At 37.5% G+C, this 17,098-nt stretch overlaps 2 protein-coding genes across 2 annotated transcripts in view; one reads left to right on the forward strand and one right to left on the reverse strand.

Moving 5' to 3' along the window:
• The first annotated feature begins 4,564 nt into the window (after positions 1 to 4,564).
• The window catches only part of LOC106089292 (probable cytochrome P450 4ad1), a 41,908-nt gene continuing 29,374 nt past the window's right edge, over positions 4,565 to 17,098 (forward strand). Inside the window, exon 1 of the mRNA XM_059369288.1 lies at positions 4,565 to 4,637. The gene's annotated coding sequence lies outside the window, so the exon portion shown is untranslated. The remainder of the gene's footprint in view (positions 4,638 to 17,098) is intronic.
• Positions 7,609 to 16,409, reverse strand: LOC106089293 (cytochrome P450 4e2-like). The gene is made up of 8 exons (XM_013255114.2): positions 16,256 to 16,409; positions 13,831 to 13,934; positions 13,483 to 13,762; positions 12,886 to 12,955; positions 12,384 to 12,510; positions 8,452 to 8,634; positions 8,143 to 8,383; positions 7,609 to 8,076 (listed from the first exon to the last, which is right to left on the reverse strand). Exons 1-8 carry the CDS (start codon positions 16,407 to 16,409, stop codon positions 7,664 to 7,666), a joined length of 1,572 nt encoding a protein of 523 aa, XP_013110568.2. The 3' UTR covers positions 7,609 to 7,663.

Below are 17,098 nucleotides of genomic sequence, written 5' to 3' on the forward strand. Positions count from 1 at the left end.
CCAAGCATATGAACTACAGCGTTAACTTGTTTACTCAATTTATAGATTTGAAATTATCGCAGCAAGAGTAAGAGATTGAGAAATGAATTGTTTAAATGCTTACACTTTGAAAAATAAAAATTGAATAAAAAGCAAAAAAGCTTAATTAAATGATACAGCAATTTTTCTGAATGTAGAGTTGTATATATAACCGGGGAAGGGTGTACCCTACTCCTTAACCTGCATTTCTAAGAACCCACCTAATGGCAACAAATGAAGTTAACGAATTAACCAGCTGTTGAGAAAATAGTTAAGGAAATTCCCTTCTGTTTAACGGAGAAAAAGCAAGGACTTCTTAAACAAAAGGTTGCACAGTTTTATTTAATTTGCTGTAAAGAATTTACAAATTAAGTACAAGTTGAGTATACTTAGATGTTGATAGCTCGACCGTCAGAAATGGAGAGAGCCCAATTTGAAGTAAAACAAAAGTTAAGAAACCTTAATTCTAATGGCCTAAATAAATATACTATATTCCTTGGTGTGTTAAATGGACATCTGATTCGTGTGGCGAATGCATGTATGTGCAATCGAACTAGCGGTTGGTTCCAACATGTTCGTTGGCAGAAGTCATACTCGTAGAACTGGCAAGCTATGGTTCGATCATTGCAAATACAATACAAATACAAGCTGTGTTTGATTGTTGATATACGCATTGATCTGCGTGCTGTTGCTGCGCTTTAAACAAAGTACGTGTAGTTAATAAGCTAGGGTTAGGCTCTGCAGCAGAGAGGGTAGCAACGCACAAGCTGTTGGTGTATTCGTATGAGTATATACCCTGCAAGACTTTGAACCGGCCTCAAACTGGTGATTTCACCTTTATTCAGTGACTGGTACCCTGACTACCCACATAACTAGTTATTTTAATATGGCCATTTCATACCTAGGGACCAATAATTTTAAAACTGTCGTTTCATCGGTTTAAAACACTGATAATTTCACTGGTTTAAAAAATCTGTTATATCACCGGTTTGAAAAATCGATCATTTCTCCTGTTAAAAAACCCATCACCGAAACGCTTTGAACAACTAGTCATTTCCCTCGTTAAGACTAACACATTACTTCCCCTGCTTGGACAGTTTTTTAATAACTTTAAGAATTTTTGTTTTTACATAAAAAATAAACAATAATTAAAGTGAAGGTAAAAATAAATACAAGTGAGAGCGTGCTAAGTTCGGCCTTCCACCATGGATAGCATTTGTCGAGTTCTTTGCGCGGTATCTCTTTGAAGGCAAACAAAGAATAATGGATAGAAACGGTTATGGTATTGGAGTTATATCAAGTTATAGTCCGAATAAGACCATAAATCAATTAATGCTGTACATTTTAGAAGTCAATGTGTAATATTTCAGTCCGTTCGGATAAGAATTGCGCCCTGCAGGGGGTCAAGAAGCGATCGGGAGATCGGTTTATATGACAGCTGTATCAGGTTATGTACCGATTTGAGCCATACTAAGCACAGTTGTTGGAAGACATAAGAAAACACCTGATGCAAAATTTCAGCCAAATCGAATGAGAATTGATCGCTCTATTGGCTCAAGAAGTCAAGATCCAAGATCGGTTTTATAAACCGATCTTCCTGCCAAATTTGAGAAAATCGGTTAACAAATGAGCACTTAATTGGAATTCTAGTCCAAATCTGACGAACATATGTATATATGGGAACTATATCTAAATCTGAACCGATTGCAGAAAGGTTAGGTTAGGTTGAATGGGTCGCCCACCAAAAGTGAGTTCACTCGGAGGCCAGTTTGGCTCATTGTGGTACCCTAGACAGAGAATAAGGAAAGAAAAAAAGAAAATGCGAGTCCTCGCACTAGAGGTTATTCACGAATAAAAGAAAAATGCAAGAGGAGTGGGGAAACACGAGCGGGAGGTGAAGAACCACCCTTCCCTACGCAAGCACGGACCTACCTACGCCGGAGCCTGTGGCACCCCCCTCTCGGAACCATCAACCGTGTCCTACCACGCCACGGACGCCGCACTGGCCATCCCATCTACTGTGTTCAGTAGCTCAACAAATGGCAAGTAGGCAAGACCTATGACTGGTCCGCCCGGCGCAGACGAACTCCTCCAACCACACTCGTCCGCCCTCTCATTTCTCCTGGAATCCCCTCATGCCCAGGAACCAATGTCAGCGTAGTCGTCGATAAAAGCGCTGTACAAAATTTTGGTTAGATTGTATTGTAACTTTATGCATTTGTTTGTCACACACAGAAGGAAGAGAGATAAACCCATTGATAAGTATGCCGATCGACTTAGAATCACTCCCTGATTCGATTTAGCTATGTCCGTCTGTATGTCCATGTATTCTTGTGATCAAGGTACACGCCGCATTTATTGTCCGATTGTCCGATTGCCTCAAGCACACGCTATTAATTTTGAACAAAATCGGTTCAGATTTATATATAGCTCCCATATTTACCTTTCTTCCGATATAGCTTTTTAAGGTTGTAGAAGCCACAATTCCGGTCCGATCTTTACAAAATTTAGCACAAGGCGTTTTATTATATGTTCTCATATGTGTGCAAAATTTCGTCTAAATCGGGCCACATTTAAATATAGCTCCCATATATATATTTCATCCGATATGGCCTTTTAAGATTGTAGAGACCACAATTTTCCGATCTTTACAAAATTTTACATGAGGTGTTTTATTTGACGTCCTCATAAGTGTGCAAAATTCAATAAAAATCGGGCCGGATTTGGATATCGCTTCCATATATATCTTCCATCAGATATGGCCTTTTAAGGCTGTAGAAGCTACAATTTTAGTCCGATTAATTGATTGGTATGCGAAAGAATCAACGACAGTATAATAAACTTCCACCCAACTTAGCCTAGATCACAAATTATCAACAATAAATGACAAACGGTTCCATGTAAAGAATGTATCAAAAGTAACCGCTACGAGTATTCTGAAAAACAATAGCTTCCCAAACACACTAATATTACAACTAATGGAAGAAACAAAGAAAAAGTTAAGAGATGTAGAAAACAAAACTTTGGAGAAAGCATTAACATAAATGAAATATAATCAATATAAAAATATTTTTACAGTGTACCGTATCTACCCCACTTAATGGACAACAAGTTGCTAAGATCAACAGTACCACAAGAGAACATATGCTTTGTCTGCAAACCAAACCGGACGATGAATACAATATTTATAAAAACACTAACAGACAGACAAACAGAAACAACAACAAAGCAACGTAGCATACCAAATAGCATGCAAAGGCAACAACACAGAGTGTTGCAACCAAATCTACAGAGACCCAACAAAGAGGGAGTTAAACACTAGGATAAGCGAACACAAGCTTGACATTGAAAACAAAAGGAAAAAGCAGCTTTATCGCAACACATAATATCTACAGACCACTCAGCTGACTTTGAAAACATACGAATATTGGACAAAGAAACGAAAGAAAGAAAACGATTCACAATAGAGAGCCTACAAATATAACAGAATGATGTAGTCTTGGGAAAAGCGATGAGCACCATGCCCACTAGAGACTATTCTAGAAATCCGACCCACTGACATACAGATTAGGTGTGAGGCATTCACTGCGGCTATGAGACTTAAGGAAGAATGGATTGAGGATGGGAGCAGCTCATACCATCGCGGTATAATCGAGGCGACGATAAGATACCTGGCAGGAAGGGAAGAGGTTTCCGGTCGGATACCTGAGATGAACCTTGAGGACGAGTGCGAGGCTCTGCTGTTAGCGGCGCGGATGGATCAAGGACAGAGGACAGAGTGGGCCTGGGGTCTACATTGAGAATCCAGGGACTGAGATCTGCTTTAGACTGCCTGACCAGAATACGGTCCTGCAGGCGGAGATCCAGATGCTCACATCGTTTGGATGACGTGCCATAACGGAGTATGGGGGAATGAAAGGACTGATGATTTGGCGGTGAAGGTCAGAGGATTGCCGCCAATAAACTTGGTTAACCTGAAGCCTTTCAGATCATGTTACATTTTTTTCCATTCCACCAATTCTCTTGTTTCAACCAAAAGCACACCAATGTTACAAACGCATGTGCATATATATAAACATTCTCATAGACATGTGCTCTATTAACCACTGTACAAATGATACATATGTTGATCGCTGTTAAGCCGTGGGTTGTGCTCGTGGCTAAATGTTGCAGAGCAAATATCTTTTATGTTAGCATAACTAATGTAAACTTTGTTTCAGATCGGTATGGGCATTAGTTAAGTCTAGCAACATGTTGATTTTCGTTTCCCAAAAATATTATAAGGTTGCAGAAACATTTTTACTATTGGGTTGCCCAAAAAGTAATTGCGGATTTTTTAAAAGAAAGTAAATGCATTTTTAATAAGGCTTAGAATGAACTTTAATCAAAAATACTTTTTTTACACTGTTTTTCTAAAGCAAGCTAAAAGTAACAGCTGATAACTGACAGAAGAAAGAATGCAATTACAGAGTCACAAGCTGTGAAAAAATTTGTCAACGCCGACTATATGAAAAATCCGCAATTACTTTTTGGGCAACCCTACAATATTAACAGCAATGCAGCATCTACATCACCACTCATCGAAGGGCCTTTCACCGTGGGAGTGTGGAGATACAACCGTAAGTGAGATTTTTCATTATATTATCATTTTTTTATATTGATTTGCAACTTGAACAATGAATTGGTGCTAGACTACAGATTTATGTCTTTGGTAAGTTTTAAGACAAAGTTTTTGTTGTTGTCTCTAAAGAAAGAAAATAAAACAAATTTCTATTTAAAATGAGGGTAAAGATCATAGAGTAACCGTTAGGGAATTAATATGAGGCATCCGAATAAGGTCTGGCAACTGAATGATTTTTTTTTGTTTGTTGTCTTTTCACATAGAATTAAGTCAAGTTTCAATTATTTAGATCTTAGCTTAAGGCAAATTTAAAATAAATGATTACCAATGTTACGGCAAAGGTTATTGAGAAATAATATCGTGCAATCTGAACTTTGGTTATCGAATAAAATCATTATGGCTTGAGCTTAGTTTCTGAAATTTTCTGTTTAATTCCGTAACCGGCGATGAGTTAGGCTTCCAATCGGAATGGGAACTACGGAGGTAGATTGGAACGATGGGTATTAATGAAATTCGTAGCTATGGACGGGAGAGAAAGTCAGGTACACCTAAACACCTTACCTTACCGACCTTACAGAAGATGAGAGTTTGCCACCTCTATCCCTCTTTATTCTTTGTATGCACGTACCTTTAATGGTTTATAAGTAGCAGAGTATAAGCTTAGAATCCATCCTACGACGAGCAATAAGGCCGGTGACAGTGCGTGCGCCTGCTTCTCCTACAGGCCTTATAATACCACCCTCCCCAATTTATTCGTTGTATGCCACAGAGTGCAAGTTTTTAATACTTTTATACCCCACACCACTACTGTGGTACCAGGAAGAGAAATAGACCCATTACCAAAAATACCTACCGATCGACTCAGAATCACTTTCTGATTAGATCTAGTCATGTCCATATGTCTGCCTGTCCGTATGTCGTTTTGTTTTGAGATTGGAAGAAATCGGTTCAGATTGGGATATAGATCCCATAAGTGTATATTTTCAACCGATTTGGACTTATACTACTATTCCATAGAAATCGGTTCAGATTTAAAGACTGCTCTCATGTATATGTGTCGCTCGATTTAAACTTCTATGTCTCTGCAAAAGAATTTACCAACCGATCATCTCAAAATTTGCATCATCCATTTCCTTTATGACTTTCATGGATTTTGGTTGAAATTCTTCATAGAGACAGGATTAAAGAAAAAATATTTAGTAGATATATCTTAATATAAGCCAAACTGAACCATATGCGACACGGATGTCGAAAAGCCTAACATAAGTCACTGTGTCAAATTTCAGTGAAATCGGATTTTAAATGCGTATTTTATGGGGCCAAGACTTTAAATCGAGATATCGTTCTAAATGGCAGCTATATGCAAATCTTGATAGATCTAGGGCAAATTGAAAAAAGATGTCGAAGGGCCTAACACAACTCACTGTCCCAAATTACGGCGACATCGGACAATAAATGCCCTTTTTATGGGCCCAAAACCTTAAATCGAGAGATCGGTATATATGACAGCTATATCCAAATCTGAGCCAAATTAAAGAAAAATGTAGAAGGCCAAATCGACGGATCGGTCTATATGGCAGCTATATCGAAATCTTGACCGATCTGAGCCAAATTGAAGACATATATCGAAGGGCCTAACACAACTCACTGTCCCAAATTTTAGCGAAATCGGATAATAAATGTGGCTCTTATGGGCCTATGACCCTAAATTGGCGGATCGGTCTATGTATGGCAGCTATATCCAAATCTGGACCGATCTGGGCCAAATTGAAGAAAGATATCGAAGAGCTTAACACAACTCGCGGTCTCAAATATCAGCAAAATAGGATAATAAATGTGGCTTTAATGGGCCAAGGCCCCTTAATCGTCGGTTCGGTCTATATGGGGGCTATATCAAGATATAGTCCGATGTAGCCCATCTTCGAACTTAACCTGCTTATGGACAAAAAAAAGAATCTGTGCAAAGTTGTAGATCAATATCTCTATTTTCAAAGACTGTAGCGTGATTTCAACAGACAGACGGATGGACGGAAATGGCTTGATCGTCTTAAATTTTTACTCTGATCAAGATTATATATACTTTATAGGGTCTGAAATGGACATTTCGATGTGTTGCAAACGTTATGACAAAATGAATACACCCCCATCCATCGGTGGTGGGTATAACAAGTAAAAGGGTGCTAAGTTCCGCTGGGCCGAATCTTGGGAACCCTCCACCATGGATTCTACTAAAATATGGTAGCTATTTCTGGTTAAAGACCGATTTGGATCGTAATTGGCATAGTTGTTGAAAGTCATAAAACGGATAAAAATCACGTCTTGTAAGGGCTCAATAAGTCAAATCGTGTGATCTTTTTTTATGGGGGCTTTATCATGTTCTTGATCGGTAGATCGGTTTATATGGGAGCTATATAAGGTTCTTGACCGACAGACGGACGGACATGGCTAGATCGATTCAGGACGTCGAGACGATCAAGAAGATATATATTTAATGGGGACTTAGGCGAATATTTCGAGGTGGTACAAACGGAATGACTATATTAGTATACCCACATCCTATGGTGGTGGGTATAAAATGCAGTTGTTTCGTATTTTTGGAGCATTTCTTTCGATTAATCGACTCGAGCCTTTTTTTTTTGGGCTATTGAAAAATCGTGTGGGATCCATGGGGAAAACATTTTTTTGGTGGTCAAATATTCCCACTTATTCCTAAGGTTGTCTCAATATCACGATAGGCCACATGACAATATCAGTTGGCGCACAGCATCTATGGTTTTTGGAACAACAACTGATTTTGGAAATTCACCAAAGTCCATAAAAGTCGGTTTAAGATTAGATATATCTCTAAATTTCCAGTTAAAAGGTAGGTGTAGGATATTACATAGTTGGCACCGCCCGACTTTTTCCTTTCTTACTTGATTTACTTACCACGATTTAGTTATCCTTAAAAAATTCGATACAACTTACAATTAAAACCACCACCAACATCATTTAATATCCTACTATTGTTTCTTAAGCACATCACTATCTCTCTCTAAGTCTTAAATGCACTCCATTTTCTGATCTCAGCGTTAAGGCAGGCGACAATATTGGATCGTATTTATGCATTGGTGATCTTTCTTTCCGATATGGGCCAAAAAATATCGATGTATAGCCATCCTTGGATTCTAACTCATCTTGGGCAGGTAAAATTTCGAAATTTCTAACCAATTTCGACAGTACTGTCTTAAATTCCAGTTTGGCAAAATTTTGTCCAATGCAATTTCGTAGACCAGCACTAAAGGGCACATACTCAAATGGGTTGCTATCAGGTGCGCGATTGGTAATATCAAACCTTTCCGGTTGGAAACGGTAGGGATCGGGGAATATTTTCTCATTATAGCCCATGGCCATTATAAATAATAAGATTGATGAGCCAGCTGGTATAAGTTTTCCATCTAGAGAATTGCAAGGAATATTAGAAAACAAAACATGCATAGTCATAACTCCTAGTCATAACCTACTCATGTGCAAATCCTCGTTCACAATTCTGCCTACCACAGGAGCCGAGGGGTATAATCTTAAGGTCTCTTTGAACACCAAATTCAAATAGTTCATTTCACTTAGCTCCTGAAAGGTGGCATTGCCTTTCATATTTCCTCCCATTACAAGCTCTTGTTCTTCCAACACCTTCTTTTGAATATCCTTATGACGCGAAAGTAGAAAGGAGGCAAAGGATAAAGCAGCACTTATAGTCTCCTGACCCTGTGTAAAGAAAACCCATAATAATGTACTCAATGGGGTATAATTCGAAAATTTTTTTATATATTTACCGTAAACATAAATGTGGCCACTTCTTCGTATAGCTCTTCTCTAGTCAAGGGCCGGCCATCAATTGTAGTGGATAACAGATTGTCCAAAAATGCAAATTTACGTTTAGCGAATTCATCTTCTGATTTTTTTAGACTACCGTTCCGTTCCTCTTGCTGGCGAAGTTCTATTCGTTTGTCAATAACCTACGAGAAGATGGAACAAATTACTTGAAATCTTTTATATATCAGAGTTTGGTGCTAAGATTAGCTCAGGTTCCAAAGATCCACCTTGGTTGTATTAGGCATGCACCATGTTGTCTGATACAGAAATACTCATATCGACTAGTGGAGTGGCTGCATCAGGCTCCACTAGTCGTAACAGGAAGTTATTCGAAATCGTAACAGAATACCACATGCAAAATTTCAGCCAAATCGGTCAAAAACTGGGGCTTGTAAAGACTCAAGATTTCAAATCGGGAGATTGGTTTATATGGAAGCTATATCAGGTAATAGACCGCTAGATACACACTGCTGTGGTTGGGTAACCTTTTCGATATGACCAGTTCTAAATCTTCAGAGTACACCCCAAAGCCCACCTGGTCGTTTTGTTTGGAACCATCCGTATAGAAGTCTATGTAACTTTTGTTACCAGGGATACCGTAGTTCCAATCGGTTCTGTCAGGAATAGTGATACATTTTTTTTTATGAAAAAGCGGCTTCGTGTGGAATCCACACTGCCTGGAACATCGGATATTGTATCAAGGATAACATAGTGTCCGTAGCCGCCACATGACCAATGAGATAGCTCTCTTAATCTCACGGCAGTGGTCGCTGCAATTTGGGCAGCCACAATGTCCAGAGGCATAAGATGAAGCATTAAATTCAGTGCATCAGATGGTATCGTCCTCAGTGCGGCTGTGATGAACAAACAAGCCACAAACAAGGTTAATTATTGAGCAGTGGGTGGACTTTTGAAGCGTCGTCCACCAGACCACCAGACCACAACACCATATAGCATTATTAGTCTGACAACTGCAGTATATACCTAATGCATGACACGCGGTCTAAACCCGCTATTGCCAATGGCTCTTTTGCAGGTGTATAGGGCAAGAATTGCCTTTCTTGCCCTTCCCAAAATGTTGGATTAGAAGTTCAATTTCCCGTCCAGCCAAACACCCGGGTATTTTGCGTTTTCTGTAAATGGAACATTCTCTCCTACCAAGGAGACAGGTTCCACTGTAGGCAACTTGTATCTCCTGCTGAAAAGAACTACTTCTGCCCTGCACGGATTTATACTTAGACCACTTTCGACCTAGACCCAATTTGCTGTTACATGTAGAGCTTCCTGATGTATATCTCTTGGATTTGATTTGGATTTTAAGTTCAATTTCCCGTCCAGCCAAACACCCAGGTATTTTGCGTTTTCTGTAAATGGAACATTCTCTCCTCCCAAGGGGACAGGTTCCACTGTAGGCAACTTGCATCTCCTGCTGAAAAGAACTACTTCTGCCCTGCACGGATTTATACCTAGACCTACTTTGCTGTTGCATGTAGAGCTTCCTGATGTATATCCCTTAGAGTGCTGGGAAACTTTCTCCTAATCTCAAATGCCACGTCATCAGCATATGCGACCAATTTTATACCTTTTTCTTCCTGAGACAATAATATATTGCGAATGGCTATATTCCAAAGTAGAGGAGACAGAACACCTCCTTGAGGTGTTCCTCTGCTGACCCATCTTTTTAGATCCCCATATCCCAAGCCTGCCGTAATGCATCTTTCAGTAAGTAAGTTATTAATAAACTTTCTTACAGTAGAGTTGATGCCTAGAAACTCCAACTCCTTCATGATTGACGTCGATTTTACATTATTGAAAGCACCTTCAATGTCAAGAAATGCTACCCTTGTATATTCCTTGACAGCGAGAGAACCCTCTATGTAGCCGACTAGGTCGTGAAGGGCTGTTTCAGTAGATTTGCCTTTACTATATGCATGCTGCTGCCGCGACAGGCGATCTCCTGCGATCTTTGCCCTAAGATATGTTTCTATCAACCTCTCAAGAGTCTACATCATAAAGGATGACAGACTAATAGGACGAAAATCTTTTGCCTTCGTGTGGTAGGGTTTTCCTGCTTTCGGAATGAATATGACCTTAGTGTCCCTCCATCCCATAGGTATATAAGACATTCTGATTCAAGCAGAGTATATTGTCCTAAGCCAAAAAGCCAGTCTGTCGGACGCAGGTCGTAATTCAACCAGTGATACATCACTAGGGCATGGCGACTTAAAAGAGTCGAAACTGTTTATCGCCCAAAGGATTTTCGACTCAGACACAATTTCTCCTATAACCTCGTGTCGCTCTTCTGGTGACACGTTGTCCCTCAGATAGTTTTCCGCAAAATTTGTATCAACGAGTAGCTGTAGTGTTCCCTCACTAGACACTGTCCATACATTCTCTGACTTCTGAATATATCCCACCGTAATAGGTTTCGAGCATAGTATCTTCCCTAGTCTGGAAGTCTCGGATGTATCCTCCACGGAGCTGCAAAATTCCCCCCTGGATTTGTTCTGAGCATTTTTCAGCTCGCCCTTGTATGTTCTTAGCTCAGCCTGAAAGAGGTTCCAATCGTGTGGTTCCATTGTGGCTTTTGCCCTGTTCAAGAGTTTTCTGCAGCTTTTCCTTAGACAAACCAGTTCTGGGGTCCGCCATGGCGGTCCCTGTTTAATTCTAGGAACTGCTCACACAGGCGAGTCTAGTATCTAGTATCTGCTGCTGGTCAGATTGCAACTTATAATATATTCGATAAGCAGCTCGCTCCTTTCGTTGACATATGAACTTCCCTATATATGGTGATGTGCATTAGATCATTGAGGCTCTTTTTCCCTGAAGAAATGGCTTGAATCAGCAACATAAGGCTTGAAGGTGGCATATCTGAATCTTGTGCTCTATGTAGAGAAGCCTGACAATAATTTAGAGAGAGATTTATTAATTTCAAAGCTGACTACTGATGAATCTTCAGTGCTTAGCAAAGGCAGAAGAAATACATTTAGACTACGAGAATACACGATCTGTGTCTTCAATTCTTCCATAGTGCGCGAACCATTCCTCCACACATTAATGGGTCCTGGATAAGAAGAAACTTCTTGGAGTGAAATTTTCTCTAAAGACAATATATCGATGAAATTTTTTCAAAATTCAAAATTTCGTTGAAAATTCAAATTTCGCTGTAAAGTGAACACACAGAACACCTGCGGTGTGAACGATTCCTCCACAGATGCTTCATTAGCTGCTGCTGTCGAGTTCCGTCCTTCCCCGCTGGCACCCAATCCAACCAGATTGAACACCCGAGACAGGGCTTGTCGGGGCCCGTTTCGATGCCTTCCTCTCCTATTTTGACCATGTTATGGGGACAATATTAGTAAAATTTTCTTTAAAGACAAAATTTTAATGAATTTTCTCTAAAGACAAAATTTTTATGAATTTTCTATAAAGACAACATTTTTATGAATTTTCTCTAAAGACAAAATTTTAAAAAATTTTCTCTTAAGAGAAAATTTCAGTGAAATTTTTTGTTAAGACAAAATTTCGGCGACATTTTCTCTAGAGACAAAATTTCGGTGATATTTTCTCCAACGATAAGATTTTGGTAAAATTTTCTTTAACGACAAAATTTCAGTGAAATTTTCTCTAAAGACAAAATTTCAATGAAATATTCTCTGAAGACGAATTTTCGGCGAATTTTTCTCAAAATACAAAATTTCGTTGAAAATTCTAAGCTCGCTGTTAAGTGAAAATATTGGTTAAATGTGCCTTGAAGACAAAACTTCGTTCAAATTTTCTTTAATGACAAAATTTTGGTGAAATTCTCTGTCAAGACTAGCATAAGTTATCACTCTAGTATAAACCCGAGGAGAATATTAGGATTTTATGGAAAAAATGCAATTCAACTTACATTGTAAAGGAAATCTTTTACCGTATTTAGATTCTTACAGTAAGTTTTGTATTCCGGATAGAATTTGTAGGTAAACAATTTAATCTTCAATGGATGAAACATTCGCAAGCAGGCATTCGAACATAAACTGTAATAGAAAAAGGGTTAGGGTTATTTGTTGACAACTTTTAAAGAAAACAAATAAAAACTTCAGTAAGGCAGAATCTTGCGAACTCATCATCATGGATTCAACCAAAAATTTGCTTAGTTGAAGGGCTCATGTTTACTTTAAGTAGAACATTTCTTTCAAGTCTGCTTAAATTTTAACCTTTTTTTTATAAACAATTCCAACAATTTAAAATCATTTCAATGGCTCAAGTTGAACGTTAAATATCCATTACCATGAGTCCTTTTCGAAGCTTTTTTAACATACATAATTTCCACTGACAATAAATCCCTTTGCATTGAGCATAAACAGAGTTCGCTCAGAGCATTTTGTTTGTAATTCAGCTGCAATACTTACAAGTCCATGGCGGAAACAAATTCCGATTGAGGATTCTCCATAGCGTTGATGGAAACACCCATGGCAGTATCTGTTTAAAAAAAAATCTCAATAATTAAAAATACAAGTAAGCAAAACTAAAGTCGGACAAAGCCGACTTTATGATACCCAACACCACATTGGGTATGCAGGCTAAGTCGTATCTGCGCATATAGTTGGAGTCATAGAAGAAATAACAGTACAAAGTTTTGAGAAGATCGGATTATAAATGCGTTTCCAAAGGCCCTAAAAGTAAAAATCCGGAGTTGAGGGGTTACAAATAGATTGACGAAATTATTATACCTCCATCCTATGGTGAAGGGTATAAAAATACCTGTGCCAAATTTGAAGATGACCAGTTGTAATTTACGATCTGTACAATGTACACAAATTAACATGGACAGACAGACGGACATAGGTAAATGGAATCAGGAAGTGATTCTGAGTTGATCCGTACACTTATTAATGGATCTATCTCCTTTCCTTTTGGGTCTTACAAACAAATGCATCAAGTTATAGTAACCTGTAGCGCAGTAGTGGTGTAGGGTATAAATAATTAGAAAATTTCCAATACTTTACCACAAATAATATCCAGAACCAAATAATGTATTTCCTTTTGTATATCGAATATTGCTTCACCTTTTGAGACTTCTCTCAACTTCTCCATGAATTTTGTGGATTTTTCACTCATAACGCCATGGAAATCTTGTAATATTTTAAAATGAAATGAAGGAGTTATCATTTTACGATGTGTATGCCATTTTTTGCCATGACTTGTCAAGAGACCATCACCCAACCAGGGATGCAGGACATCATAGATTTGCGATTTCGCTAACAAATTTTGACTGGTTAGGACGAACTGTTGATGATGGGTGAGAAGAAGAAAATAAATGAGTGTTTAAACATATTCATGGAAATCTAACAAACCTCCATATCTTTTATATCGGTCACCACATAATTGAGCAGATAGCCTATCCATAGGCTAAAATTTCCATATTGATAAAACCAATTGAAGAAAGAGTGAAGTATATCTGTGAAAAAACGAAATCAAATGTTTACTGTTACAATATTTTGGATAATTAAAGTATTTTATTTCGCCCTTAGTTAAAACCTAATATTAAGCCCTTTCGGTTTCTAACTGAAGAAAAAATGCGTAGAAAACTTGACGAGTGCCCCTTGACGCTGGAGGGTTTATTAGATTCAGCATGATCAGACTAAAGGCCTATTTATCTGCTTTAGTTCCGCGATGAGATTTTTTATACCCACCACTGTAGGAGGGTATATTCATTTAGTCATTCCGTTTGCAACACATTGAAATATCAATTTCCGACCCTACAAAACATATATATTTCGGATCGTCGTAAAATTCTAAGGCGATTTAACGATGTCCGTGTGTCTGTCCGTCCGTCTGTTGTAATCACTCTAGAGCCTTCAAAATTGAGATATTGAATTGAAATTTGACACAGATACGTCTTTTTGATGCACGCTGATTAAGTTCTTGAATGGACCAAATCGGACCGTATTTGGATATAGCTGCTATATAGACCGATTTTCCGATAAAGGGTCTAATGCCCATAAAAACTTTATTTTTTCATCCGATTGCACTGAAATTTGAAATAGTGAGTAGTTTAAGGCTTACCGACAACTAACCCAAATATTGTTCTGACGGACTATATTTAGATACAGCTACCATATAGACCGATCTACCGATAGAGGGTCTGAAGACCACAAAAGCTTTATTTATTACCCGATTTCGCTGAAATTTGCAAAAGCGGGTTATTTTAAGCCTCCCGACATCTGACCTTCATATGGATTAGATCGGTCCATATTTAGATATAGCTGACATATAGACCGATCTCCCGATAAAGGGTCTGAAGGCCATAAAAACTTTACTTATTACTCAATTTCGCTGGAATTTGAAACAGTGAGTTTTTCTGAGCCTCACGATATCCGACCTTAATATGGTTATAAACCGATCTTATAATTGGATATATCTGCAAAAAAGACCAATATTTTGTTTTACAAAATTGAATAGTGACATATATATTAGACCACTCAATGTCCGTGCCGAATTGGGGTGCTTAAGTTAACCAATTTTCACCGGATTGTGACGAAATGGGATTTACATATATTCGGGTATATATGTAAATCCCATTTCGTGGGTATCCAAAGTGCGGTCCGGCCGAACTTAATACCGTTTTAATTGTTTTTTATAAAAATACATTCCGAATTTAACCAAGTACCCGTAGTACAGGAATAATTTTTATACCCTACACCACCACTGTGGTACAGGGTATTATAGATTTGTGCATTTGTTTGCAACGCTAATAAGGAGAAGCGCTAGAACCATTGATAAGTATAACGATCGACTCAGAATCACTTTCTGATTCGATTTAGCCATGTAAGTCTGTCCGCCTGTGAGTTCATGTATTCTTGTAATCAAAGTGCAGGTCCTATTTGTTGTCCGACTGTTACGAAATTTTGCACATGCCAATTTTTTGGGCCAAGGACAAACGCTATTGATTTTATAAAAATCGGCCTAGATTCAAATATAGCTCCCATATATATCTTTCATTCGATATGGCTTTTAAGCTTGTAGAAGCCACAATTTTCTTCCGATCTTTACAAAATTTGGCATTGGGTATTTCATTTGAGGTCTACATATGTGTGCAAAATTTTATAAAAATCGGATCAGATTTAGATATAGCTCCCATACATATCTTTCATCTGATTTAGCCTTTTAAGGCTGTAGAAGCCACAATTTTGGTCTGATCTTTACAAAATTTTCCATGAGATGCTTTATTTGACGTCTTCATATATGTGCAAAATTTCATAAAAATCGGTTCAGATTTAGATATAGCTCCCATTTATATCGCTCATCCGATATGGCCTTTAAAGGCTGTAGAATCCACAATCTTCGTCCGATATTGCATGAGACGTTTAAATTGATCAATACGTGCGCAAAATTTCATTCAAATCGGTTCTTATTTAGATATAGCTCGAATGTGTATATTTTATGTGTATATTTTATATCGAAACCTATATATATTTTATATATTATTATATATATATTATATCGATATAACTTCCATATAATCTTTTATCCGATGTGGCATTTTAAAGATGTAGAAATCCAAATCCTTTGTGCTATGATAGAAAAATCTTACAAGGTTCTAAACTGCTATTTCAATTGGTATCCAAATTAAAGTCTGACTAGATTTCTAGGTAAGTTCTACATATAAAAAGTACTACATGCACTAGGTGGTGTAGGGTATTATATAGTCAGCATCGACCGACTTTTGCCTTTCCTTACTGGTTCTTACTTAAAATATAGAATTTATACTTTATTTACCGTTTGGTGATTTTCCAACTTGATGTGCATTTCCCAGCATTGGTAGAATTGGTGGCCCCGGCGTATGTTTAATTTGTTTACGAATTTTTTTATATTTCATTTCATAATAAAGTATGAAAAGAATTGGCGCTAAAATCAGTAACACTATAAGCATTTTAATTTACTTTTACCAATCAAAAACTGAACAAAATTCATGAACAAATTTCTTTAGTATCTTGTCTAATATAACAACAACAACAAGAAGTAAAGAAAACAGATTTAAGATGTCTTGTCTCTGAGACAAACGAAACAAGAATGCAGCTGGAAAGAGCTCTCCAGCTTATTATCAATGCTATCGATTGAATATTAAACACACAACATTAGTTCCAACCTAGTACAAGCCTAGCATAGCTTCAAACTAGGCATATTACAGCACAATACCTTTTGGACGAATACCATGGTATGCAACCACTATTAAATCGAAATATTCTCCTACTTTTAAAAGAAAAATCCAACCCAAATAAAAAATGCCAGATGGGAAAGGGGGAAAATTATAGCTGTATCTTGTAAGATGTTGTGTGTTTATGTACAAAGCAACTATTTGAATATTTTATGTATAAGAAATAATAAAATCATTCTTCATAAGTTGACATGGGAAAGATATGCAGATGACTACATTTTTGGGAGTATCGGAAACAAATTTGAAAACACAGAAAAAACTCGTTTTATCCAAAGTACATTAAGAAAACGCATATTTTGCGTGTGTTTGCATATTTTTTGAATATTTTCTATATTTATATTTATATATATATTTAAATATATATATATATATATATATATATATATAAATATATATATATATAT

The sequence above is a fragment of the Stomoxys calcitrans genome, chromosome 5, assembly GCF_963082655.1.
Source record: "Stomoxys calcitrans chromosome 5, idStoCalc2.1, whole genome shotgun sequence".
In the NCBI taxonomy this organism is placed as follows: Eukaryota; Metazoa; Arthropoda; class Insecta; order Diptera; family Muscidae; genus Stomoxys; species Stomoxys calcitrans.

Bases quoted from the DNA above. Each gene is read 5' to 3' on its own strand.
- LOC106089293 (XM_013255114.2), bottom strand. From the start codon at position 16,409: ATGCTTATAGTGTTACTGATTTTAGCGCCAATTCTTTTCATACTTTAT. The intron at 8,384-8,451 runs GTAAATATATAA...TTCTTTACACAG, and splicing joins TGGCCACATTTATGTTTACG to GGTCAGGAGACTATAAGTGC. The intron at 8,077-8,142 runs GTAGGTTATGAC...GCAATTCTCTAG, and splicing joins GAACGAGGATTTGCACATGA to ATGGAAAACTTATACCAGCT.